Source organism: Neofelis nebulosa, chromosome 4 (genome assembly GCF_028018385.1).
Source record: "Neofelis nebulosa isolate mNeoNeb1 chromosome 4, mNeoNeb1.pri, whole genome shotgun sequence".
Taxonomy (NCBI): Eukaryota; Metazoa; Chordata; class Mammalia; order Carnivora; family Felidae; genus Neofelis; species Neofelis nebulosa.
The window spans coordinates 33430982-33458422 of record NC_080785.1 but is presented as its reverse complement, the minus strand read 5'-3'; the positions used below and the strand labels follow the sequence as shown (position 1 = coordinate 33458422).

Below are 27441 nucleotides of genomic sequence, written 5' to 3'. Positions count from 1 at the left end.
ACACACACACCATTCATCTACCAATAGACACTTAGGCTGCTTCTATAATTTGCCTATTGTAAATTATACTGCAATAAACATATATGTATATATATTTTCAAATAAATGTTTTTGTATTCTTTGGGTAAATACCCAGTAGAATTAATGGATAACATAGTTCTATTCTGTACTTTTCGAGGAACCTATATACTGTTTTCCATAGTGGGTGCACTAGTCTGCATTCCCTCAACAGTGAACAAGGGCTTTTTTTTTCCATATCCTCACCAAACCTGTGTCTTTGATTTTAGTCATTCTCACAGGTATTAGGTGATACCTCACTGTGGTTTTGATTTGCATTTCCCTGATGAGTGATGTTGAACATCTTTTCATGAGTCTGTTAGCCATCTGTGTGTCTTCATTGGAGAAATGTCTGTTCACATCTTCTATCCATTTTTCATTAGTTTTTTTTTTTTTTTTTTTTTTTGGTGTTGTGTTGTATAAGTTCTTTCTATATTTTGGATACTCTTTTTGGATATGTTATTTGCAAATATCTTCCACAGGTTGTCTTTCAGGGTTTTTAAAATTTTTTTAATGTTTATTTTTGGGAGAAAGAGACAGACAGACAGACAGCAAGTGGGGGAGGAACAGAGAGACAGAGACACAGAATCCAAAGCAGGCTCCAGGCTCTGAGCCTGACACAGGGCTTGAACTCACAAACCATGAGATCATGACCTGAGCCAAAGTCGGACACTTAACCGACAGAACCACCCAGGCATCCCAGTTGTCTTTCAGTTTTGTGGATGGTTTCATTTGCTGTGCAGAAGTTTTTTATTTTGATGTAGTCCTAATAGTTTATTTTTGTTTTTATTTCCCTTGCCTCAGGAGACCTATAGAGAAAAATGCTGCTATGGCCTATGTCAGAGGAATTACTGCCTATACTCTCTTCTCGGAGTTTTTTTTTTTTTTATTTTTGGTTTCAGGGCTCACATGTCTTTAATCCATTTTGAGTTTATTTTTATGTATGGTGTGAGGAAGTGGTCCAGTTTTCCCAATACCTCTTCTTGAAGAGACTTTTTTACCATTGTATATTCTTGCCTCTTTTGTTGAAGATTAATTGACCATATAATTGTGTTTATTTCTGGGTTTTCTATTCTGTTCCATTGATCTATGTTTCTATTTTTATGCCAGTACCTTTTTTTTTTTTTTTTTTTTTTTAAACAATCTCTACAGTCAACATGGGGCTCAAACTCACAACCTGGAGATCAAAAGTCACATGCTCTTCTGACTGAGCCAGCCAGGTGCCCCAGTACCATACTGTTTTGATTACTACAGCTTTGTGCTATCTTGAAATATGGGATTGTGATACCATCAGTTTTGTTCTTCCCTTTCAAGATTGCTGTGGCTATTCAGGATCTTTTGAGGTTCCACAAAAATTTTAGGATTATTTTTTCTAGTTCTGTGAAAACTGCTGTTGGTATTTTGATAGGTATTGCATTAAATCTGTAGATCGCTTGGGTAGTATGAACATTTTAACAATATTTGTTCTTCCATCCTATGAGCATGAAACATCTTGCCCTTTCTTTGTGTTGTCTTCAATTTTTTTTCATCAATGTTTTATAGTTTTCAGAGCACAGGTATTTCATCTCCTTAGTTAAGTGTATTCCTGGGCATTTTATTATTTTTAGTGCAATTATAAATGGGATTATTTTCTTAATTTCTCTTTCTGCCATTTCATTATTAGTGAATAGAAATCCAACAGATTTCTGTACACTGATTTTATATCCTGTGACCTTACTGAATTCATTGATCAGTTCTAGTAGTTTTTTGGTGGAATCTTAGGGTTTTCTGTATGTAGTAACATGTCATCTGCAAATAGTGAAAGTTTTACTTCTTCCTTACCAATTTGGATACATTTTCTTTTTCTTATCTGATTACTGTGGCCAGGACTTCTAGTACTATATTGAATGAAAGTGGTGGGAGTGGTCATCCTCATCTTATTGCAAATCTTAGGGGGAAAGTTCTCAATTTTTTCATAATTGAATAAGATTTTAGCTGTGGGTTTTTCATAGAAGGTATTTTGAGGTATGTTCCTTCTAAGCCTACTTTGTTGAGAGTTTTTATCATGAACGGATGTTGTACTTACAATGAAATGTATTTGAATAGCATTTCCTTGACCAGTATTATTTTACAGCAGTGTTTCCCAAATGGGGGTGGGTTGTGTATCCCAAGGGGAAGACCTTTTTGGCTGTCACCCTGTGGAGGTGCTACTGGCATCTAGTGAGTAGACACACCAGAGCTGCTGCAAGCAAAGCACACTACAATGTACAAGATAGTCTCTCTCTATAACAACCACAACAAACACCCAGTTCCAAATGTCATTAGTGCTCAGGTGAGATAAACTGCTTGAAAGCAAAACCATTCAAAACGTTTTCTTTTCTTTTCTTTTTTTTTTTTTTTCATTGAGCTTTGAATGCACTGAACAGGTCAGGTTTTTAAAAGGAGGATCATTCTAGACAAAATCTGAACATGTGTAGTCATAGTCTGGAGAAACTAAAACATGGCCCCAAATGACACTACTCAGAACAATTAATGTTAAGTATATAAATGTGTATACAATTTTCTAAATGGACACAGCTTTGGCATAATAATAGATCTCCACTTATATTCACTTCAAACTTTCATTTTTCTGTCTGGTACACAGCAGGTAGTCAACAAATATTTGAAGTGAGGAGGAAGGGAAGGATCTATCTTCTTGCACCACACTTCAGGGTATTTTATAACATTAAGCCAAGACAATGGACTACATTAGGTTATTAATATGTCTTCCAAAGTTCTCCCTTCCTCCATATTACTAGAAGGGAGCCAGCCAGCCAGAGCCATTCCCTAGTCTCCCACTCTGCCAGCTGTGTCCACAAAAGTTCTCACCAATGCACATGATGCTGTTTTTCCTTAATTTCCTCTCCTGCCCCTTTGGGATGTGCACATGGCACTGACAGTTTCAACCATGCCAATGAGGCTAATTCTCTAACGGGAGCAGTAGGATAGATATGATCCAGGCTGTTGAATAATCACTTGACTTAGAACTACCTCTCCTGCACAGATTACTCACCTCCAGAATGGCATTAAACAGTATTTAATCTACCATACTTTGTTACAGCCACTGATACATGGCAATTCTACAATTTGATATCCCCTATGATACAACCACTATAAATACATTTTATCTGAAGAAATGTTAAGATGGTAATTTTTTAAAGTTTCAGTGCAAATAATACTCAAAAATCTGTATTATATAGTCACTTTATAGTGATTATAGCTTACCAGGAAGAAATGCCATGTCTATAATACTGTTAATTCTCATTTATCCAATCTAAAAGGAAAAAGAAGACACACAAGAAACCTAGATCTGATTGCCCAGGGAAATCATTGTTTCAGTGAGGTGCTGTTCATGTAAACTCATGCTAATGGCAGCAAGCTAGACTCTGTAAAATGTAGGTTAAAAGACAATTTTGACTCCAAAAACATTAAAATTATAGCATTTTCATCTTCTCACCTTTGTTCCCCTTTGATTAAGGTACCGATAAAAATTCTAGTAGTGAGAGGGAAAATAAGTGAAGGCCAGAAGATTCCACAAACTAAACAATTAGCATCAAATAGATGATTTCTTAATAGGTTATATATTCAAATTGTTAATATTCAATTAAATTTAATTCAAAAGCCTCTGTATCTATCGTGGTTTCAGAAAATATGTACCTGCTTCTCCTTGAGTACATTCTCAAACCTCACGGTATTTTCCTCTAGACTTCATTTGGCATATGTATTTAGTCAACGATTTATTCCTACTTTGTGTGGATGAGGGGGAATCATTGATAAAATATTTCTTATGCAACTGCAACATATATATATGTTAAGCAGTTCATATTTTCCATCAATATTTCACTTTTTAAAATATAACCCCCATAATAAAAATTAATGTCTTGAATATCACATCTGCTATAAAGCCATGGACTTTTACTGGGAAATATTTTTACCTTAAAGAGGAAATCAGTAAAAATATCAAGATATATATTGTAATTTTTTAACAACTTCTCCCCAAAATCATATTTGTGCATCGTTCTGAGAAGTCTATGGCCATTAATCCGATGACCTATGCAATTTTTTATGATAACTTGAAAATCAAAAACATGAGGAGAACATGATTAAAAAAGTAAAAAAGCTGGGTCTGAAATATCTTTTGAAAGATTCTAAAATTCTAAAGAATTTGAATGCCTCAAAACAGAATCATTTCTAAATTTTTTCATGGTACAAATTTCATGGTATGAATCTTTATATCTGAAAAAAATCACAATTTACATATTAAGTTAAAAATATTTCCTACTTTCAGAGAATTATTACTTTTGACATTTAAAAAATTTTTTTTAATCTTTGAGAGAGAGACAGACAGACAGAGTGTGAATGGGGGAAGGGCAAAGAGAGAGGGAGACACAGAATCTGAGGCAGGCTCCAGGCTCTGAGCTGTAAGCACAGAGCCTGACGCGGGGTTTGAACTCACGAACTGCGAGATCATGACCTGAGCTGAAGTTGGATGTTTAACTGACTGAGCCACCCAGGTGCCCCTATTACTTTTGACATTTTTTAAAAGAAGGTTTACTTCTCTCCCAATTGAACAGGCACATACTGATTACTGATAGAGTAGATTTTTGAATTTTAATTCAGGAATAAGTTTACCTCATAATACGAAATTTAAAAGTTTCACAATCTCTCTCCTTCCCAATTTCTCAGTGAGTTGCTAATTTATAATCTACTAAAAGCAAAAGACAACTAAATGACACATCTGGACCCAAGTAAATATTTCCCCAGTTTCACTAGTGCCCGTGAATGTGCCCAAGGGAACAATCAGTATATGACCACAGTGAGTCTATGACAGCTATGACAGTTATATGAAAATGGGATCATCTACTCTTAAATTTTTTTTTTTTTTTAACATTTATTTGTTTTTGAGACAGAGAGAGACAGAGCATGAACGGGGGAGGGTCAGAGAGAGGGAGACACAGAATCCGAAGCAGGCTCCAGGCTCTGAGCTGTCAGCACAGAGCCCGACGACGCGGGGCTCAAACTCACGGGCTGTGAGATCATGACCTGAGCCGAAGTTGGCCGCTTAACCGACTGAGCCACCCAGGTGTCCCGGGATCATCTACTCTTAAAAACATAATTATTTAAAATCAATCACAATTCTTAAATTTAAAAAAATGACAAAAAGCTTTCAGAATCTCCAAACACACCAAGTTCACGGATGCCACCTTTTCTACCCGAGGTAAATCGCAATCTCTCTGCGCTTCCTTTTTGTTTGATCTATGAACAAAGGAGACCTGTGTCAGTTAGGGCTTCTCCACGGGGGCAGCACCCTAGGAGATGATTTGGAAATAGGCAGAACATTTTGTTTTCACAGGGACAGGCACTTAGGGGGCAGGGCTAGGGGTCCGCCACACATCCCACAACTGTCTCCAGGGTCCCCTTGAACTTTCACATGTCGCTCTAACCATTCCTTTCATTAGAACCTTCAGTTCAGTAGGACGACCTGAGCTAAACAGTAACTCCTTTTTACGTATAAACAAGTTGTTTTAATTTCATTTTAACAAACACTGAATTTTCCAGGGACTCAACTCCCATTTAAATGTGCACTTTTGTTTGGAACTTTACCAAGTCATTCACCATTTCAGAAAAACATCGCCTCATGCATGGCACATCCACTCACTGTATCCAATCCCAATGCAGCGTACCTGGGCCAGGATTCTTTTGCAGTGATTGCAATGCTGTGAGTAGGTACAAACCTGCCACTCATGTGCCTCAGTATTTATAGACTGAAATTTGTAATTTGTTATAAATTACGTCCCTGTTACTTTATATCACAATTAGAGGAGTGTATTGGCTATTTTTAACATAACCTACTTACATATGCATTTATCCATGTATTTCATTGCAGGATAGTGAAAGAGTAATACAAAACATTTTATTTAAAAAAGGGGGGGTGGTGCCTGGATGGTTTAGTCAGTTAAGCGTCCAACCTTGGCTAAAGTCATGATCTCTCGGTCACTAAGTTTGAGCCCCATGTTGGGCTCTGGGCTGACAGTTGGGAGCCTGGAGTCTCCTTCTATTCTGTGTCTCCCTCTCTCTCTGCTCCTCCCCTGCTCACACTCTGTCTCTCAAAAATAAATAAACATTTAAAAAAATTAAAACGAAACAAAACAAAAAAACGTCTCTAGGTTTGGAGGGATGCAAACCACTAACCTAGAATATGTAATAAAAGGCTCCTTGCAACTCCAACATTCCTTGATACTATGAGAAACTTTGTTTGGCAAGCCCTGATCATTAGCAAGCCTTTACTTCTACTCTTATGTTTAAAAGTATTGCAATTAAGTTAAAAAGAGAAATAAATATGGTTGCTAAGGTGATACATAAAAACACAGACTCTGCTAAACTCTCAACATTTGTGCGAGCAGTGAGAAATACCACGGTAGCTGATGTCTTTCACAGGTTAATAGAGAGTGACAGAAAAATACCTAAGGTAGAACTGGAGCCTTCCTATGTATTTGGTCCAAAAGACTACACTAGTGGCCTCACAGGTAACCTTTGTTCTCTCCTTGGGCTGAATGTAATACATGTTAGCGATGTGCTGCCTTAGCATTTCTCCCACGAAGTTCATTTATAAAGAAAATATACATTGGCAAGCAATGCAAATGTTTCCAACGTGGAACAGGATGAATACCTCTCACAGCCAAGCTGCACACAAGTCTACTTAGCAAAGCTTGTCATTCAAAAAGCAACACCTTCAACTCATTACTGGCTTGCAGATGATATAAGTATACTCCCATTTTTTCGGGGGCAATCATTCTCTGTCATCAGACTGAGGGATAATGATGATCCTTACTGTACTGGTTTCCAGTTTGTGAAAATAAACTGTAGTCACCCCTTCCCCACACAACTGGATCCTTAACACTCCCACCTTCACTATATCTGACCATCCACCATTATTACTTCTTTACCCCACTATATTAATGCCCATAGGGGGGCAACAATTCAACTTTCCATAGACTTACATATGTTAAAATAACCCCTAAGACAAAGCTGGAGGACATACTCCTTGGTGAAAAAAAAAACCAACCCATACTTCATGTATAATAAATATAGCCATCCTGGCCAAATGACCAAGAGCCAGGAAATACCTGATTACATACTTAGTATTCAATATGAAAGAAAAAAAGAATAAAAATTAGGTTTGACTAACATACCAAAACAAGTATAAGATAAAGAACAACCAATTATAAAATTGTCCATCAAGAAAGTTTAACATTATTTATAAAGCAACAAAATGTTATTGAGGTATTTAAGTAACATATCAGAAGATAACTCTTCATGAGTTTTGAAAATTTCAAAATTACTAGATCAGATGAACAAGTAATAAAACTATTTGAAGGTATATGTAGTTTTTAAGGGACATATATTAGTTTTAACTCATGAGTTTCTGAAAATAAATCACTTATAATTTACAAAGAAAGGAAAATCTCAATTAACAGCAGTATCTTTTGTGAATGACTCTCACAATTTTTCCTCCTCACCTCACATACACGTAAGATATCAAAATTTCCAATTTTCTGAAAACTTACCACCAAATAACCACAGGAAACAATACAGCTTAGGTCTCAACTTCCCCATACTAAACAGTATAGTTTCAGTCCCCACCCTTAGAATGACTATCCGACTTCATTGTTTGGATTTATAAAGATTATGGGGTTGGCATTTAGGTTGAGGGGCATATTTAACCAGATGAAACATTTTAAGTCTACAGGATTCAAAACCTGGAAGAAGCAGCTTTGCCACTGGCCCTTTGAAAAAAGAAAAGGATAGAACAACGGGACTTGGCCCTAGGAGCTTCTTACCCGCAGGGCCTCGATGACCAGGTCTCTGGCCTCCAGCTCCCCCTCCATCACGCTGAGAAGCATCCGAAGCTCTGATTTACTGAGGGTGTCCACATCAAACTCTTTTTTCTGTAACACAAATATTTAAAAAGCAATGAAAAAACTATTAGTAGGACAATACACACATCTTAAAGGTTTGCAATGGACTGTTTTTATCGCAGAGGCTCAGCAAATCCCAGAAGCACAAGGGGCCCTGTTCAGTAGCAGATCATCTATGCTCGGGCCTTTTAGGAGGAAAGGTAAAAACTGTAAGGCCACTGGCCCAAATCTCTTCATGAAGGAAATCTATTTTCCCAGCCTGCCTGCACACCTGGATTCAAAATCTCTTCAAATTGTAACACCAACTGAAAGTCTCTGGAGTTTCTATTAAAACGGGCCTGGTATATGTCCAGGAGAAGTTGCAGGGGTAGCAAAGAAAGCACGAGAATGTATCCCTAGAAGGGCCCCAATGTAAAGGCTCCTGGGAGGTTATTATAAATTCCGGGACATCCAATAATAACAGGTCATGTTTATAGAACACTCCGCAGCAGAGGTAACCAGCTGGCAGCCTACAGCCAAATCTGGCCTACAGATGTGTATGACTTGGGCCACAAAGGGTTTTGTTTTTAACTCAGCCAGCACTAAAAAAGCAAACAAACAAACAAACAAACAAAAACCTGAGGATGTCACCAAAAAATCCAGATCTCTGGCTTCTCTTCAAAATTCAGATGATCAGTTAACCCTGGACCCACATTCCCACAGAGCAATAATCTGCAGCAGCCCCTTTAGAAGGAATATGCTCTTGGCTTTGCTACCCCACTCTCCCCACCAAACACCTACAGACACACACAGGGCAGGCATATGTACTTTGAAGAGGCCTGGTCTACCACCCACATTTAGTCAACTGGGTCTGTGGTCAGATGAGTCTGGAACCTGCTGTATGAATACCAAACACTTTGTTAAGCAATACCTTGTAGCTTTTTGCCATTCCAAAGGCAGGCTGGGGCTGGAGTACGTGAACCTTCCACAGATTCAGCTACACCACAAGGTAACAGCACCACGGCCCAGGGGACACATCCTCACCCATCACCCTTTCAGCTCCACAGTCTCTTCTCCATTCCTTCCCTGGTAACTGCATCCAATCTCACCTCTTAAAATCCCATTACTATACCACAGATGCCCAATGCTTTTGTCTCCAACTCTGCCCCCTTTCCTCACAACAAGTTTCATGGGCAGGTCTTAGGGCAGCCGCCTTAGGATCAACTAGCGTGCTCACAGCCCAGCCTGAGCAAATCCACAGCCTGAGCTCCTCTACACACAGTCCACTGCGCCCTTCTGTGCAGGGACTCATTTGATAAACCCACTCACCATCAGAGGGAGGGGAACATATGTTCATCCCCAAATGCCTCAGAATACCCAACCTCAGAAGCCATTCTTCAGAACATTCCAGAACATTATTTCACATTTGCACAGAACCCAAAGGTTTCCAAAGTATTCTCAAAAAACCAAATCTAATCTGTAAGATAGCATCTCTATTTTTCAGTTAAGAAAACCACAAGTCAGAGAAGTTAGATCATTCAATCAGGAAATGACAAAACTACAACTAAGTGCCCGTCTGCACACTTTACCAGCACAGTGACAACACTCTAAAGATGAAAAATAGTGCCATTCTATCAACCAACTAATAGGAACCAGTTTAACACGCTCATTATCCTTGTGATGACACAGAAGTAAACATGGCAAGCCCATAAATGATTCCACGGGCTTTCGAACAGGCATAACCAGAACTGGCTACTTCTCAGTTTCAAAGAAACCTTCTAGAAGAAGATAATAATAGTATAAAGGTTAAAGAGACCAGAGCTAGCTGGTTGTCCAAAGAAAGATTTTAAAAGGGCCTTTCTCTTAAAATGGTTTCTTTTTGCACATATATTAGAGCAGTTATTTGGAAAGGCAGGGGCTCAGGATGGAAGAAGAGAAAAGAAAACTACAGTAAGCCTAAAGGATGTGTTATTTCTAGGATGCCCTTGCTTAGAAAGTTAGCTTAAGAGACATTCCCTGTCAACGGTAAAATCTAATATACTAGGGTTCAATTTCTGCTCCCACTACATGTGGTGTCACATAGGTCTTAAAACACAGTTGTTCTCAAAGGCAAGCGTGCCTAAGAATCACCTGGAGACCTTGTTAACAGATTGATACAGGTCTGCAGTAGGGCCTTGAATGTGCCTTTGTAACAAGTTCCCATTGCTGCTGGTCCATGGACCACACTTGGTGAGGCATTTCTGTATCTTACCTGATCTCTTTTCTCATCTATGGAATAGAAATCCTAACATCTACCCTATGACGTTCTTGTGAGCATGAAACAAGAACACATAAACAGAGTAAGTGCTAAATAAAAGTGGTAATTGTTACTATCCAGGCTGAGAGCACCCAGATATTTTATGTAGAGAGGAGTAGGCTGTTGGCAACAACCCCATTGCTTTGAAAATCAACCAGCCTAAGTCCGATAAACTCAGTTTATTGACTATGATGAAAGACTCTTTTCCCACTGAGATGGAAGGGTGAGCTGCAATTCTTATGTGCTTTAGAGGGTAATGTTTTATTAATGCTTCTGCTGGTTGTTCTAAAGGTTTTAATTAATTGTATATTTTATTGTCCTTGTTTCCCCGAAGCTTCACAAGCAAAGCACTCCACTTTAAATACTAATAAATTATGAAAGACATTGCCAAGATTCTGATTCATATTAGAGTCAGGAGAGCTTGCTCTGGTTCCATCATCATCAACATTACATGTGACCCGCAACCAACACTTCTGTTTTTTTAATATGTCACCATCAATTAAAAGGGAAATTTGTTAAGGTAAAAAATCACTGCTATGAGGGTTCTTGCTAAACCATTGATTAGGTTACACCGAATGTTAAAAAAAAAAAAAATCTGTTTCCCATCACAATGTATTAAATGATGCACTATTTTAAATACATAGTTTGTCTGCCTGCCTGCTACTCTCTCCCCATACCTCTCACCCTTGGGTCCTCACTAAAGATGCTATTACTTCCTGGCCTTCAAGAATATTCTAATAATATTTTCAAATCGTCATTCTCCAGGGCTTAACATTTTCATCCACTATTCTGGTATAACAGCATAATAAAAAAAAAGTATATGAAATCATATTAGAAGTCCTTTATTTTACAAATAAATTCAAAGCACCTTAGTACTATTAGAAATTTAAGAAGCCCCAAAGCAAAAATCCTAAGAAAGAAGTCTGTTAAGTTACACATGAAGTAGCATCTACCGGACTTGATGCACGCGTGGTACCATAGTAATTAGATATAGAAAAATTGTTAATGTTTTTTGGCTTAAGAACAAAATAATTATTCTGAATCTTTTATTTCTTAAACCACTTTGAGCCATGATTGACATACAAAATGCTGTACATATATAGGTACAACTGGATAAGTTTGGAGATACAGGAACACCTCCAAGCTTCCCATTTTTTTGATAGATTTTATATTTTAAAAGACAAACTAACTTGATAACCTAATTTTCCAAAAAAAGATAGAAGACAGAGTAGACACAAATGCCACCACTTACATAAAAAAATTAGAATCTCTATCAGGGAATCCATGAAAACATGACAGCCCCACTCTCCCACCAAAAAAAAAAAAAAAAAAAAAAAAAAAAAAAAAAATCACAGCAGACATGTTCACACACTAAGCTTTTTTTATTACTGTACTTGCTTTCCTAATTAAAGAAAAATCCAGATCTCATTTTTAAGTGATAGCAAGGCATTCAAAAGAAAGAAAGGAGAAAAAAAAAAAAAAAAAACCAGCTAGATTTCAATTCTACAGGCCACCCCTGTCTGTCATGTTTGATGTTTGCCAGGAAAAGGACTCCAGGAAAAGTGCTTCTTAACACCTAGTTTTAAAAATCTGGCATAGGCAGCTTCAACTAATCCAAAGTCTGGTCATCGAACAAAGAGAGGGCCTTCTTTGGGACATAAATACATAAGCTGAAAGAGAAGACAAAACCCCAAACTCTTACTGTTCAACACAGCAGTATTCAACAAGGTCTGGGGTGGGCGTGGGGAGGGCATTCTTCCAGATTTTCTTATACAGGCTGAGAGAGAGTGGGAGGGAGTAGACAAAATAGAACCTGGCTGAGTAAAGTCTTCTTCAATTGCCAGAACTGAACATAGGCCAATAGCAGTTTCCCTCAGTACCACTCCACACCCTCACCTCTAAAATACTGGGGTTTATGTAGGGAATTTCAACAGTCACAGCCAATTAGGGCCAGGAGATCCTTACCCATATCCTTTCAGAATTAATGGAGTCAGAACATTTGGTGGTTGCCAAAAAGCATTTAAAAGAGACTTTAGGCAACAGTGGCTTAATGTGCCCTTCAGATCTTTGCCCAAACTTACCAGTTATGGTGAATATCTAGTGACCAAACACAAAACAAGCCATGTTCTCTGGTACTTCCCACAAACATCAAGAGCATCTTCTCCAGTTTCAAATCTAGTGGGCCACCTACCCTACATGTGGATCAATGAATTTACCACATGGGAAGGAGGTGAGATATCTCAGAAAGCCAATGGGTTAGAAGGACTTAATTTCATCTGTTTGGATCTGTTTTCTCAGTGGTAAAATAAGAATGTTGTACTAAGTGATCTCTAGAGTCTCCCCCAGGTTCCAAATGTCCTGATTTGACAGACCATCAGGGTAACTGGATTACTACACTGAGGAAATTTTTAGGTCATTCCACGAAGACTTTGAGAAAAATTTGAGGTCAACTGATTTTTCCACTTTGCTCTGAAGTTACAATGTAATTGTAATTTCCTTCCCAGTCTAATACAGAATGCTAATTAATTAATAAGGTGCATTTAGAACTTTTTATGTAAGCAAGATTTATGGGTTGGGGATGAATAAGAGGCATAAATAAGGGGAAAACAATGAAATTCATATTGAAATTTCAAGGAGAAAATAAAAATCTGAAGACTAGATCAGTTACATGAAAAAAATCCAACTTTTTCCAGGTACACAGAACATTTACAATATTAAATGTGAATTCAGCTAATTATATAGATCTTCATGATGAGAAGTACATTTTCCTGCTCTAAAATTATTTCAAGTCTCTGACATTACATCTTGCTTTGAGATTATTTCTCCTGGTTTCCCTCTATAGGGAGGAAAGAATGTTACTAATAAAGTTTGCATACCTTTAATTTTGTTTTTCCCAATCCTTTGTCTTCTAATTCATCGGAATCCTATCTTTCTTGAGGACCTAGCTCAAATCCCACTTCCATAGGTCTTTACAGACTCTACAGACTCCAGAAATCTCTCCTTCCCTACAGTCTTACAGTCTGCACTATAACTTCACCAGTCAAGTAATCGCATCCTGCCTCATGCATTTCCTCATATTAAACTTACTCATCTATCTTGATGCTCTATTTTCTCACCCCTACTAGAAATGTCAAAACAGGGGCGCCTGGGTGGCGCAGTCGGTTAAGCGTCCGACTTCAGCCAGGTCACGATCTCGCGGTCCGTGAGTTCGAGTCCCGCGTCAGGCTCTGGGCTGACGGCTCGGAGCCTGGAGCCTGTTTCCGATTCTGTGTCTCCCTCTCTCTCTGCCCCTCCCCCGTTCATGCTCTGTCTCTCTCTGTCCCAAAAATAAATAAAAAACGTTGAAAAAAAAAATTTAAATTGCAGAGACTCTTCTCTCTGTCATTTAAAAAAATAAATAAATAAATAAAAAGAAAAAAAAAAAGAAATGTCAAAACAGCAAGAATATATTGCATCCTCACATGACGTTACCTAACGTGTATGCCCACCCACTTTTGGTAGAAAATGCCTATTTCACTCAGTATACAAACACAAAGCAGGTAAATCACGTGTAAATAATAAGATACAATGTTATGGCCTACTCTAAGGCCAACTAAGTAACTGGTCAATCGTTTTCATTCATTGTTTCAAAAATCAATTAGAATAATCTAAACTAGGGCAACTTGGCTATGTGGCTTTAAAGCAACTTGGGGCCAGCTCTCCATGGCCTTGCACCTCAAATCAACCACACTGCCTGAGGTCTTTCCTGCAAGACAAACATCTGAGTATACTGGAAGGAGGTAAAACTGACAAGTAAATAGAATGACAGGAAGGAAACCTGGCAATGGATATAACCAATTTTAAGTAGAAGAAAACTGGAATGAAAAGCAGAAAAGTGGCTCGGTCAGGGGTGACAACCTCTAATAATTAAGCATAGCCATCTCCCTTTCCCTCCTTTCAGATCTCTCAGTCTCCATTTCCTCTTTGGGGGGAAGGAAGGAAGGAAGGAAGGAAGGAACCAACCACATCTCAGATAAAACAAGTGTCTATTTCCATTCTAACTCAGCTTTTCAATATTCCATCAGCCCTACATAGCACTTCTCCACATGCGAACTAGCATCCAGATCCAATAACTGTCCCTTAAGAAGCTGATAATGCATTGAAGAATATCATCTTGATTATCTGTAGGTGGCAAATGGCAGCATGCTGATTTTCAAATGAAGAGGCTGAGACACAGACTGCTAAATGACATTCTTACAGTTACAGAGCCCTTCTGTGGAAGAACACAGGCCTTTGGAATCATCTTTTTGCCTCTTCAATGAAATACAAAAATGTCAAAACCAAATCATGTATATTCTACATTGCATATTGCATCATATTGTACACAGCATTAATATGATTTATTTTTGTACAAGTTACTTAAAAAAGATTAACAATTTTTTTAAAAAATTCTTTGACTTTAATGTCATTATCACCTTTCTTGTACTTGTTCTCCATTTTTTTTTTTCTTTACCTGACATCTAAGAAAAAAGACAAGCTTCCTTTTTCATGTTATAACAAATCTGGCAAAGGAGTGCCAATAGAGAACAATACAATTGAATACATTCAAATAAAGTCCTATCTAGGGGAACCTGGGTGGTTTATTAGTCAATTAGCATCCCACTCTTGATTGCAGCTCAGATCATGATCTCAGGGTTCAGTTCATGAGACTGAACCTCGCCTTGGGCTCTGTGCTGACAATGTGGAGACTGCTTGGGATTCTCTCACTCCCCCTCTCTCTCCCTCTCCCCTGCTCTCGCTCTCATTCTCTCTCTCTCAAAATAAATTTAAAAAATAAATAGGGGCACTTGGGTGGCTCAGTCCATTAAGCATCCAACTTCGGCTCAGATCATGATCTCGAAGTCTGTGGGTCCCAGCCCACGTCAAGCTCTGTGCTGACAGCTCAGAGCCTGGAGCCTGCTTCACATTTTGTGTCTCCCTCTCTCTCTGCTCCTCCCCCACTTGTATGCACGCACTCTCTCTCTCAAAAATAAACAAACATTAAAAAAATTATTATTTTTTTTAATAAACAAATAGGGGTGTTTGGGTGGCTCTGTCAGTTAAGCATCCTATTTTGTATCACGTCATGATCTTGCATGAGTTCGAGACCCACATCGGGCTCTGTGTTGACAGCTCAGATTCTGTGTCTCCCTTTCTCTCTCTTCCCCCCCCTCTCAAAAATAAACATTAAAAAAATAAATAAAGTCTTTTCTAAAGCAACATGCAGATGTGCTTAGGTGGCAAAGTATATGGGGGCAGAAAGAAGAGAAACTATTCCATTTTTCCCAGGCACATTTACAGTTGAATTCTAGTCCAAGATTTCTGGGCATTTGCAGACTATTCCAAAGCCTTGCCTGTCTTCCTGCCCAATCTTCCCTTTATTCCCCTTTTCCTGTTTCCAAACTTCCTTCCATTTCTGCCTTGACCTCCCTCAATCATCAGTTCCCTCCAAAACCCCAGTGGGTGATTTGACCTTGACTCTATTATAGAAAGAATTCAGGATGGGAGGGATGCAGTTACCATCTCAACCATTATTCTGAAGACAGAATCTAAAGGGAAAACTAACAGTGTTGGATATTAAATTAAAAAAAATATATACCTGTGAAATATCTGAAATGTCACTGAGAAAAGCAGTTTGGAAAGAGACAATATACAAATAAAAATCAGAAAGAACAACAAAAAAAACTCAGAGAATCAGGGTCATCTTTCAGAAACAAGAAAAGCTCTGTAACATCTATAATGTTAATTACTACAAATCTCAGACCAATAGTTTCATGACATCCAGTAACACACAAAGTAAATTTCCTAATTAGCCAATCAAAATTAAGTATTATAACACAGCTTCCTGTTGAGTGTTCATTTTCTTTCTTCAGTAAAGATTAGTGAACACCTACCAAGTATGTGCCCGGCACAGTGCTTAACCTTTGCTTTCTTTTAGAAACAAAATCCATACAGCTTTTCTTGAAGGAGGCTGCTTGTCCTAGCCACAGCCTTGCTGTCCATAAGATCAACAGCAGATATTTGTAAATGGCTGAGTAAGTACTCAGTCTGTGAAACATTTTCTCACCTCATAAAGTTACATGAAACACAAGAGAATAGAACCAACTGGCAATCAGGCTGAGGCATGGATTCAATCACAGAGAAGACAAATGCTTCGCTCTAAACAAAACTGCTCCTGCGAGAAATGTAACAACAATACCAACAACGATAAAGTCAAAAAACAGGCACAAACAGAAATACACATTTACAAAGAAAAAAAGTGAAAAAGTGAAAAGCAGCATGTTGAAAGCATCAGTTATATTCTAATCATGGGGGAATATTTTAATCTATTTCCTCAACTTCTAACCTATCTTTCTAAAGCACACTGTTGAGACTTAAGTTGAGCCCTGTAGGCTCGCGTTGGAAAGCCCCTCACATGTGCCCCAAGCCACCTTTCAAAGAATCCTAAGAACCAGCCACATGGCATACAGCTTCCTGCAGTCTCCACTTCCAAGTCCTCCTTCCATCTCAAGACCCAGCTCAAATGCCATCCTTCTGTGGAATGTTTCCAGGTCCTTCCACTAGGGATCATCTCCATGACTCTTCTTCCCCAGACTCCTAATATAAATTATTCGTGCCTTTCATGACACCATCATGTCTGATTTGATTCCTTGGTATTTATCAGTTTCCACCATGGGAATGTGTTACTTCAAGGCAGCAAAGATGTTACTCATGATGCCACCATCTTGGTGAGTGGTCGGTAATGTGTTAAATCTGAATTATTCCCTACTTAAAAATTATGCTATGAAACTTTCAATTTCTATAGCTGCCATATAACTATAGATTTTTTCAAAAGAAAGGTTAGCAAAATTGGCTAAGAAAGTGCTTTCTTTGCGTTTACATTCAATACTGTCACCTGGAAAACAAAAATTTCCATGGTACCAGCTGTTAATATGTTTAACATTACTATTTTGCATTTAATAAAACCACTGTCCAAGTTTTTTTCTTGTTACTACCACCATGACAACAAAAATTTATATCTACTTTTTGCATATTAGCTGCTCCAGAAAAGTCCAGAATGACAAGAATGTTGGTCAGTTTTCCAAACATAGCATTAAAAAGACCTCCATTTTCCTTTCACTCTTAAATTCTTTGATGACAATAAAAAAGCAGGAAGATTTCTGTTTTCCATACTGCCTTATCCATTAGGAGTTATTTTCAGAGTAGAAATAGCAATATAGCCTATAAAAGTCATCACATTTGGCTAAAGCACTGAAAATAACCCAGGTCTCTCGCATGGTTCACAGCAAAGACTATTAATATGATCCTATTGAATAATGTAGCTGTTACCCAGCTTTACACTTGGGATGCTTTCAGGATTTAAACAGCTAAGAACAAGGATCACAAACTAAATTTAAAACACTCCACTGAAAATCACATTAAGCTGAAAACTATAAATTAAACTTGTCTCTAAGCAACAATCTAAATAGTCAAAACTTAGTGAAAACACTCACTTTCAAAAATAGCCTACTGCTTTGGAGTCTCCATTGGCTCATGACTGCCAAATGTACATATAAAAATGCATAATATGTAAACTAATTTGAAATGAAATAAATCTCTAAAATGAAAAAAAAAGTTCCCCAAAATGAAAAAAAGAAAATTTAAGTTCTCAGTTGCCATGAACCCTAAATGCATAAATATGCCTTTGATTTTTAACCATTAGATAAGAAGCAGTTAAAATGACAACTATCATTCCTCAACCTAGCTTTAATTTAAAAATCAGTCTAAGTCAAGTGGCTGCTTTGGGAGGACCACACCTCATTAAATTAAAAGTAAAATGCCCAGTTTACAATAAGCCATCATCAGAATTTTACTACTAAGTCTTAAGTTATTAAAAAAAAAACAAACCACTATTAGATTAAGCATCCTTATTGCATTTCTAAAGGATTCTATAAAAATAACAAGTTTTACTTTCACAGATTTTTCATGGCTATTACCATTAAACATGGTGAAATTATAAAATCCCCACCTATCCACAATGAAAAATCAGACTCCTGAAAATTTTAAACAGCAGAAAGGGAACACTGACCTTAACACAAAAATCTGTCTGGTGTCCAAGATTCTGTTTGCAATCTAACCCAATAAAACTACAGAACAGCTACAGACCATAAATCAGATGTTTGTGTTTGGTTTAATCGTCAGGTGAATAAATACTGAGGGTAACAGAAAGAAGCCTGTTCTAAGTCGATTAAACAAATTCAACCTTCCTGGGAAACAAACACACACACCCCTACCTCTTTCTTTTCCCTCCTACTCCTCTCCGCATAGCATCTCCTGGGGTAGAAGGTACCCAATCATTTCAACTTCCCAAAGAGGCGGGTGTTGTCTTAAGAGCTGGCTTCCTTATTGTATTTCACAAAGGGTAACTGATACACTGCATCACAAGAGAGCAGGTTTCGTTTGAAATCTTAAATTCACGTTTTCCAAGCAAATAATGAAAAACCAATTTTCCTAAAAGTTTCAAATTAAAACTTGCAAGTTTCACAAGTGGAAATCAGGAGCCCTCCTCCTCCTCCTCCGTTTTTCCTCCTCTCCCTGTTTCTCTTTTCCTCCCCAGTCTCAGCTCAAGTAGCTTCTTCCACCTCTCTCTCCCTCCAGAAAACCCCACGTCCAAACAGGGAAGAAGTTAAAGCAACCCAGATTTTTCACACCTGGCCCTGCCCTCTGCTGCTCGTGCACCGACTCTGCTTAGGAAAGAACTGAGGGGCCTCCATGCTCTCCTCTCGCTCTATCCTACCCGAAATCTCCGGCTAGGGCAGCGGGATCGCGCCAAGGGTGGGAGGCGCTCCCAAGGGCTGCCTTTCTTTGCAGCTCCCTGCAGCTCCTGCAGCTGCTTCTCAACGCCCAAAACGTTTCCACCCAGGAAACGTGGGTCCAGCCCTCCCCCAAGGTACTGGCTGGAAACCACCATTCAGTCTGTGCACGAGGATATTCCGGGGCCGAAAGTGGGGCCGGCGATGGATGGAAGCTCATTCGGCTTCCAGAGCCCAGCGAAGAACAATGTGTTGCCACTTAGGTGCTAAATCTCCACCTTGCCCGCCACCTTGCACATCTTCTTGGGAAGAACGAGGACACCTTCCCACCCCTCACCAAGTGGCGGGGCAGGAGGCAGCTAGAACCCAAAGCTCCGACGCGCAGCGGGGGGCAGCAGCGCCCACAGCCGGGCACCGAACCTCTCTCAAGGGGCCTCAGGCACAGGAACACACACACACACAATGGGCATCCCCACACCTGCCTGGCGATGACCCGTCTCCCCCTAGCCGCCTTCCGGGGTCCGCTGAGAGATGCCAGGCAGCCCCGAGACACGAGCCCTCAATCACGCGCACAGCGGGAGGCGAACAATGGGGGTCAAGTTCGCTTACAACACACCCCAGCCCCCGCCCCTGGCCAAACCCCGCCGCAGCCGAGGGAGTGGGCGTAGGGGTCGCTCAGGACGCACGCAGGGAGCCCCGAGAACCGAGCGGACTGGGACTGCTTCCCGCAGGGCAGGAAAAGGACAAGAAGGGATCCTGAGCCCAGGCAGCCGCCTCACCCGCCTCGACCCGGGCTCCGGCCGTGAAGCACCGTGGGGAGGGGGCACCCCGGGGAGCCGGGGCTTGCGGAGCGCCCCAGGGGGGCAAGCCCGGTGCAGCCGGAGCCCTGGCCCGCGTCTACACCCTCCCCGCGCCCACCCGGGGACCTCGGTTACCGCCGCCTCCGCCGTGGCCCCCGCCGCGTCCTCCGGGGCGCGGGAAAAATCGGGCTCGCAGCTCGCGCCGTCCGTCGCCATCTTCCTGCTCTAGCGGATCCGAATGCGAGCTCGGAGCGGTGGCTGCGGGTTCAGCCCTCTCCGCGCGGGCGGCGCTTAACCCGCTGCGGTCCGGGGACGCGGGCGCTCGCAGCCGGGCCGCCGCCGCCGGCGCGCTCCCTCCTCCCCTCGCCACCGCCCCCGCCGCCTTAACCCGCTGCGCGCCGGAGCGCCGCCCGCCGCCGCCTGGTCCCCGCCCCGCGGCCCCGCGCCCGGCTGCCCACAATCAGCTCGTGGAGGTACGGAAAATGGGCACGCGCGCCCAGCCCGGGGTAGGACCCGAGGCGCAGAAAGGGGACCCAAGGCGCAGAAGGGGCAACCAAAGCCCCCGACGAGGTGAAATCAAAAGCCCGGTAGGTGATTCTCCCGGCACGGTCCCCACTGAGCCGGCGGTGAACAGACCGGATAAATGTCAGGCCTCTCGATTTTGAATTCTCTATACGGTCAAGAAAAGCCTTCATCTCAACCCCCTCTATGCCACCGCTAGGAATCACAGAAGGCACCCTTTTCTTCTTTCTTGGATTTATATGTTTTTTGTTGTTATTGTTGTTGTTGTTGTTGTTGTTGTTGTTTTGATTTTGGTTTTTTTGCAAGACTGCCATCAGGGCGTTTTTACCCTCCTGGTGTACATATCTGGCTTTGTTTTATTCTATCACTGCCTTTCGTCGTTCTCCAAAAACCTCAATTCCCAGATCAAAATGCGTCCTGCCACCTTTTATTCGGTTGCATCCAGCCCCTTGGCCTATTCCTTTCTAATACAATCTCTTTTTCAAGAAAGGTGTAGCAGGGCCTGTTTTTGTTGTTTTTGTCCCCAACTCTGAGGTATTTCTGAAAGACTAATCAAGAAATGTGAAGTGCCATTCTTGTAAAAGGAAGCTCTCTACTTTTAAGAGAATTTAAGAGACCCCCATGAGATAGGACAACACACACAGAGACACACAACACATGACTTTTTCCTAAAAGTTGATTTTTATGGGAATTATACATCTCAGAAGATATATCATGAGATGAGTTAGGCCCAAACTCTTAATTTTCTCTTCCCACATCTGATTCAGTTCCTACCCTTTCCTGCCAATCCCCAGGATGTGAAAATCTATCACCTTATCAAGACCATATGGTACAGGCCTTCCCAAATCACCAGATCTCAAAAAAATGTGTTGAAAGCACAAAATCAAATGGAGGCATTCAAGCTGTGTCTGAAAAAAAAGTAAATTCAAACCACAACCAAATCCTGGACTTAAAATTTTGGAAGATGAATGACTGGAATGTTCAGTCCAAGGGTTAACAGATCAAAAAGCCCGTTTTTTAAAATGGCTGACTCCTAATGAAAGGTTTTGGCACTTTAATTGCTTCACTTTCCACATTAGATCTAAATATGATCCAAACCAGGGTAGAGAATATCATATGCAAAGGACCTGAAAAGGATGGATCAATATAATTGTTAAAAGTTCCAGGGGCTCCTGGGTGGCTCAGCTAAGCATCTGACTTCAGCTCAGGTCATGATCTCATGGTTCGTGAGTTCAAGCCCCACATCGGGCTCACTGCTGGCAGCACAGAGCCCTCTTCAGATCCTCTGTCCTCTTCTCTCACTGCCCCTCCTCCACTCACTCATGCTCTATCTCTCTCTGAAAAAGAAATAAACATTTAAAAAAAAAGTTCCATCCCAGAAGGGGTCTACATCAAGAAAGAACTTTCACCTGGAACCCTGGGGTTAAGGGTCACAGTCTTAGAAATCACCTCAAGGTTATCCTGTAAGCAGAGGTGATCATTTATTTATTGTCTTTGACTTTACTCTGATAGCTACTCCCTCTCTGAGTCCCCTGATTTCCATCCCTGTTTGTTATACCACTATCTTTTATCAAATATTCTCTCTGAAATTGTTCAATATTAGAATAAATAGACTCCCTATACGATGAAAGGAAAGCATTTGACAGTAAAACTTCAATGCTGAACTGATAGTTGAAACTTGAAGTTTGAACCGAAAACATTCCTTCTTTTCAAAATGCATTTTCACACATCAAAAGACAATGAATCTTCTTGACACTGACACTTGGTACTGATGTTCAATTACTACCAGAGAAATTAACTGGCTCCCTTATAGGGGGAAAAAAATAAAATAATAAACTTCACTTAGGTGTTAAGAACTAGGAATGTGACATGACAGTATCTCTCAGAAGCAACTCTCATTTATTTTATACATGCAGCTCAATTAAAAAAAAAAATCATTATTGGGAAGAAATAGCTTCTATGAGTCCAAATACAACTGAAGCAGAATCATCACAAAAGATTCAAACCCTAATTTCTTCCCTCTCACCTACCCCCTCTTTTTTTTTTTTTTTTTTTTTTTTTTTTTTGTAAAATAAGAAATAAACAGTTGAAAAGAAAAATCACACAACAGCACATTTTCTAAGGGCCAAAATCCAAGACCTAGGAAGAAAAATAAACAGTGTTTTGTCCCTACCTTAAAGCTGCCACTGCCTACTGCCAAGGATTGACAGAATATCCCACCCTACTGCACAGAGGTAACTAGCACATTAGGAGTTAATTCCCTCACCAGTGGCCTGGCCCAGGGCTGCTTCTCTACCAGGAAGACACTTGCTGGTTTAAATTCTCTCCTGAGAATTAACCTCTATTGAGACTGCAAATTAACTCTTTCTGAAAAACTTTCTTTGCACAAAGACAGGCTCTACTAGAGTCAGATCGAATAGATCTGAAAGAGTAGTGACCTGATGGCTCCAGAAATTAAATCTTTTCAAGCTTCATTAAATAGCTTAAAAAAAAAAAAAAGACATCCCGGGGCTAGAGTGAAAATTTCTGAAAGGCAAGGGAAAGGAAAAGATACAGAAGTATAAGCAGGAAGAAAAGACATCCCTAAACAAAAACAAATCATGATTTTTTAATTGGTAAATTTCTTTCAGCATTAAAACGGAAGGAGATACACTGAATACACTGCAAACAGAACACTATTAGTTTCATTGTCTTCTCCTTTGAACATAATGATGTGCCTGAACTTAAAATTTTATGAACTTAAAATTTGACCCACTGACAAATGAATTTATTGTCAAATTAAAACAAATTATTTTCTGAACCCTGGAACGGAGGTGCTTGTGCTGAGCCATACTCCGAGATTCTGTTTTAAGACCAATGAAATGGGTCCTCCAGCTAGGAGTGCAGACTGGGGGGGTGCCGGGGGAGCCAAGTGGTGTTCTGATTAAACCATGGCCTTGGCCTCACCAACCACATCCTCCAACCCACTAAACCAAAAACTCAGAGAGTTATATATAATGATGCAAAGGGATTCTTCCTTCCATGTGAAAAGATAAAGGAACATACACATATCCTAAAACAGTTGCCTTGATAGAGCAAGAGAATTCTTTATTTCAGCTAAATGACAACATTTATGTGAACTCCAAAGAGCAAACCATATGTTATCATGTCTTAGTATTGCCAAATGACAAAATTACTGAGTAGCAAACCATTGCTGACTGTATCCGCAAGGCTATCGTTATACAATTTAAATATTCTAGACCATGTTTATGTTTATCCCTGTCTACACCTTGGTGACCCACCTACAAAGCCCCAGGCCTTGACACTCTGAACTCTAACAAAAGAGGGCAAGATGAGCTTGAGTGTCCTGTATCTATCACATGGTTTTGAAACTAAGGCATTGCCAGAAATGCATTTTCACATGACCTGACTACATTCCCTCATAGTCAACTTGTCATTATCTACATGTGCTTAGGCTCTTTGTGGATTTTACTCAGTAAATTTAATCCTAATCTAGTTAGCCACTCTTGTCAACAACCTATGGTTTTGGAAGGCCTCCTTCACCAACTGCAGTTGGTGTGTGCCAAGGGAATGCAAGCTAATTTTACCTAAGCTAAAGCGAAACGTAATTAGGAAATTAAATCTGCTAGGTAGGATACAAGCCAAAGCCAACCTAAATATATCATTATAATCATTTCCAGCCCCTTTTAACACCACCTCTAGCTGGAAATTGCATTCGGTCATTCAGCGCTAAAGTGATGTCCAAAAAGATTTTATTAAAGAGTTAAAGGTAAAGTAAGAACATTATTCCCCCGTCCTGTCACTCAGAACAGAAACTGGGGCTCCCGGAGAACAATGAATCAATGTTGATTCAGTTCCATTGAATGTTTTTAAAATCTTAAGTCATTACTTGTTGGTTTGATCTCTTATCTGCAGAAGTCATTAACTAGAGTAAGTTCTAGGGCAAAAGGTGTTTTAGTGCAAAACCATTATGGAAAAACAATTTTAACAAAGAAATCTGGACCACTGCTGCCCCTCATCCACCTGAATTGGAAATGGATCTGAATATTTCCGTTTATTCAGCCTCATTAGCAACCCCACAAGCCTGCAGTATGTAGTTACTAGGCAACCATAACGCATGGGGTGTTTATACCATTAGGCATCAATTATAACAAGCTTTATTTTTCTTAGAAAGTTTAAAAACTATATAAATAAGTTGTGAGATCAGACCCTTTTCTCATCTGATTAGGAGTATAGAGCTAGACATTTTCTTTTCATGGGGTATATATTGTTCAATTCAAAAGGAAATGCAGTGTTTGAAGAATTACTAAGAACTAAAGATTAATGCCCTTAAATTTTAATAAATATGTAGATGATATTTATGATTGATTCAGTGATATTTACTTATGATAAAAAATATAGAAAAGCCATGAATATGTTATATAGTTCTCCCATGTAAAAATGTGAAATAGCCCAAAATACATCAACATTTTCCAGGAAATCATAATTAATTAGCTGTACACTAAGTTAATGGAGTTTCAAATATCTTTGGAATTTTTGAGACATAAATTCCATCTTACATTGCCCAAAATCTCACTTGATGACAACAGTTTGTTTGTCCACCAAGACATTTTTTTGATTAAAATCAATTTAGCTCATTTAAAATTGCCTGAAAATGTGATGCCATTGTTTGAAAAGAAATAATAATAATAACATAAATATAAATACCAGAAGTTCTTCAACTAACCAATGAATATAAAATAAAATTTAATTCATAATATTTATAGAACAATGTCATGGCTAGACTTGGAGGCTTAATTATATATATGATTCAAGAACTGAAAGAAAAAAAGCATTAGTGTTACTATTTTCATCATAGGGAAGGTGAAGTCACTTACAGAATAAAGAAAAATACTTCTGACATATCAACATTTAAGTAGTCTAGAATGTTTTATTCTGGCAGTAAAAGAAATATTCAACCACTGAAGTACTTTTATACTAGCAATATAGTATTCTTTCCTTATGGAGAAACAGAAATAACCACATACTGACCATTACTCAGAATCAACATCCCTTTATCATTACACCATCTTTTAATGTTCATGATTTAGCCCTTTCAGCATTAACATCTTTGTTAAGAATAAATTCAGTTGGAAAATGTCTTACTGCTACTTTTTGCTTCCTTCAGATCTGCTAAGGACCTTACTTTGTCAGTTTCAGTCTCCACCTCCTGACTATTGACCATCCAAAAGGGATGATGCCATTTGGTCATGAGACAACTTTGCTTGACATACTCTGCTTGGATCAGCCCTCAACCCCACCCTATGTGGCCACAGATACCAACTGGAATGGTGGTGGTGAACTCCCATTCCCAGAATTTAAGATTTGAGGAAGGAGCAAGGGAGAATTTGACTAGAAGCTTCTCCTGACCCTCTGAGCTTGAGTAGTGGATAAAGGCACCCTGCTTACAAATACCACATTATATAGCTCTATTTCCTATAAAAAATCATTTTGAGAGCTAGAGAAACACACAAAAATGGAGTCACAGATTCAAATGTGAAAGGCAAAAGCAATAAAACCTCTAACAGGAGAGTATTTTCATGAGCTTGTATATCAGCACATAAGTTCTGACTTTTTTATTTAATCCAATTGATCGATCTTTTTCTAGTGTGGTTACTGTTTTGTGTCCTGTTTATGAAATCTTTGCTCAGCTCCTTGGCCTCCCACATGCTGTTTTGTGTTGGCTCTCTTGGAACCTCATCCTGTACATGCTCAGCTTAGAATTTAGCCTAAAATTTGAGAGGAAATCATGTACAGAGTTTTTGGACTCTTTCTCTTAAGTTTCTTCCTCTCTGGGACTTTTTCCTTCAAGTCCCACATACTTTGGCAACCTTCAAATACTGACCTTTGTCTCCTTAGCCCAGTAAAACTCATTTTTCCCCAACTGGCCCCTACCCCCATCCCAGCCCTCCTCTCAAAAGTCATAGCCCCTCAAGTCCTGCCTGCATGTGTGACCTGCCAACACCTTCTACCAGTCATTTCATATATATGGTGTTTCACTTCTTTTTGTTGTTTTTAATAGGAGGGTTGACCTAATACTAAGCACTCTGTCATGACTGGAACTGAAAACCACATGTACTTACTTTTAGAAGGAGTGTTTATAACTAACAAAACTTCCTAATGTTCCCTTGCCTAATTGGATTGTATCCAGGACTGTGTTATTTATTTTCTTATCCTGGGGTTGGGGGGAACCCAGCTGAGACTCTCCAGTTGCCATTGACAAACAGAATCCAGGCACCGATCTGCTAAGTCATCCAGAAACAGACATGAAAAACCATGTTGGCAATAAAGGATGACATTGCAGCAGTAGAATATAATACCATGATGTATAAATTCTATTATCAGTCTTAAAAATGTAGCAATGTGCCTTCTATTCTAGGGAGTAGTGTGCCTGATGGCTTTCAGAAAATAAAAGAAAAATGAGAGATTGAAAAGAGGAAAAGAGGAAGAATAGAGTGAGGATGGCCCTAGGTTTTCCTTAGTTAAGGGACTGGTGGTTAAATGGATGTCTTTCAAAGAACAAACACATCTCAAATGTGATTCTGGTACATTCTGGGAAACTTTGGCAGATTTTCTGGACTTCAAGGTCAAATGAAGATTGGTGGGCATAGAAGAACATTAACTCCAAGGCTGCAGTGTTAACACTGAACCCAGTACATGACAAGCAGTCAATAAATATTTAGTCAAATTAATTCCGTGTAACTGATGAGTGGGTAGATAGGTGAATAGACAGATAGAGTAAATACTACTGATTAGCTACATTGGCCCCTTTGGCATTATGGTGAAACTTACAGATTTCTTCTCAGAAAAAAATGTAAATGCATAAAACAAAACATGGCATCATAAAGAAAATGAGTTATATTCAAACCCAGTGATCAAAATTCTGCATATAAAAAAAGAAAAATTTATAACGGAGGAATAGACATGCTTCTCTCTTCCATAAGGAAATAAGATGATATAGTAGTGGGCCCATAATTAAGGTAATTTTGAAGTTTCCATGA

General features: G+C 39.5%; 1 protein-coding gene across 7 annotated transcripts in view; it reads right to left on the bottom strand.

The window, feature by feature from the left end:
- Positions 1 to 27441, bottom strand: part of CTTNBP2 (cortactin binding protein 2) — a 165388-nt gene that overhangs the window by 128190 nt on the left and 9757 nt on the right. For 2 of the 7 annotated variants that reach the window (XM_058724490.1, XM_058724493.1), the window contains exons 1-2: positions 20015 to 20217; positions 7917 to 8024 (exon numbers count right to left, since the gene is read on the bottom strand). In XM_058724490.1, the coding sequence (XP_058580473.1) occupies positions 7917 to 8024; positions 20015 to 20095 (189 nt within the window). In that variant the 5' untranslated portion in view covers positions 20096 to 20217. Of the gene's footprint in view, positions 1 to 7916; positions 8026 to 8904; positions 9286 to 19557; positions 19578 to 20014; positions 20220 to 27441 lie in introns of those variants that run through there. The other 5 variants (XM_058724496.1, XM_058724494.1, XM_058724491.1 and 2 more) reach the window with 5 other exon arrangements.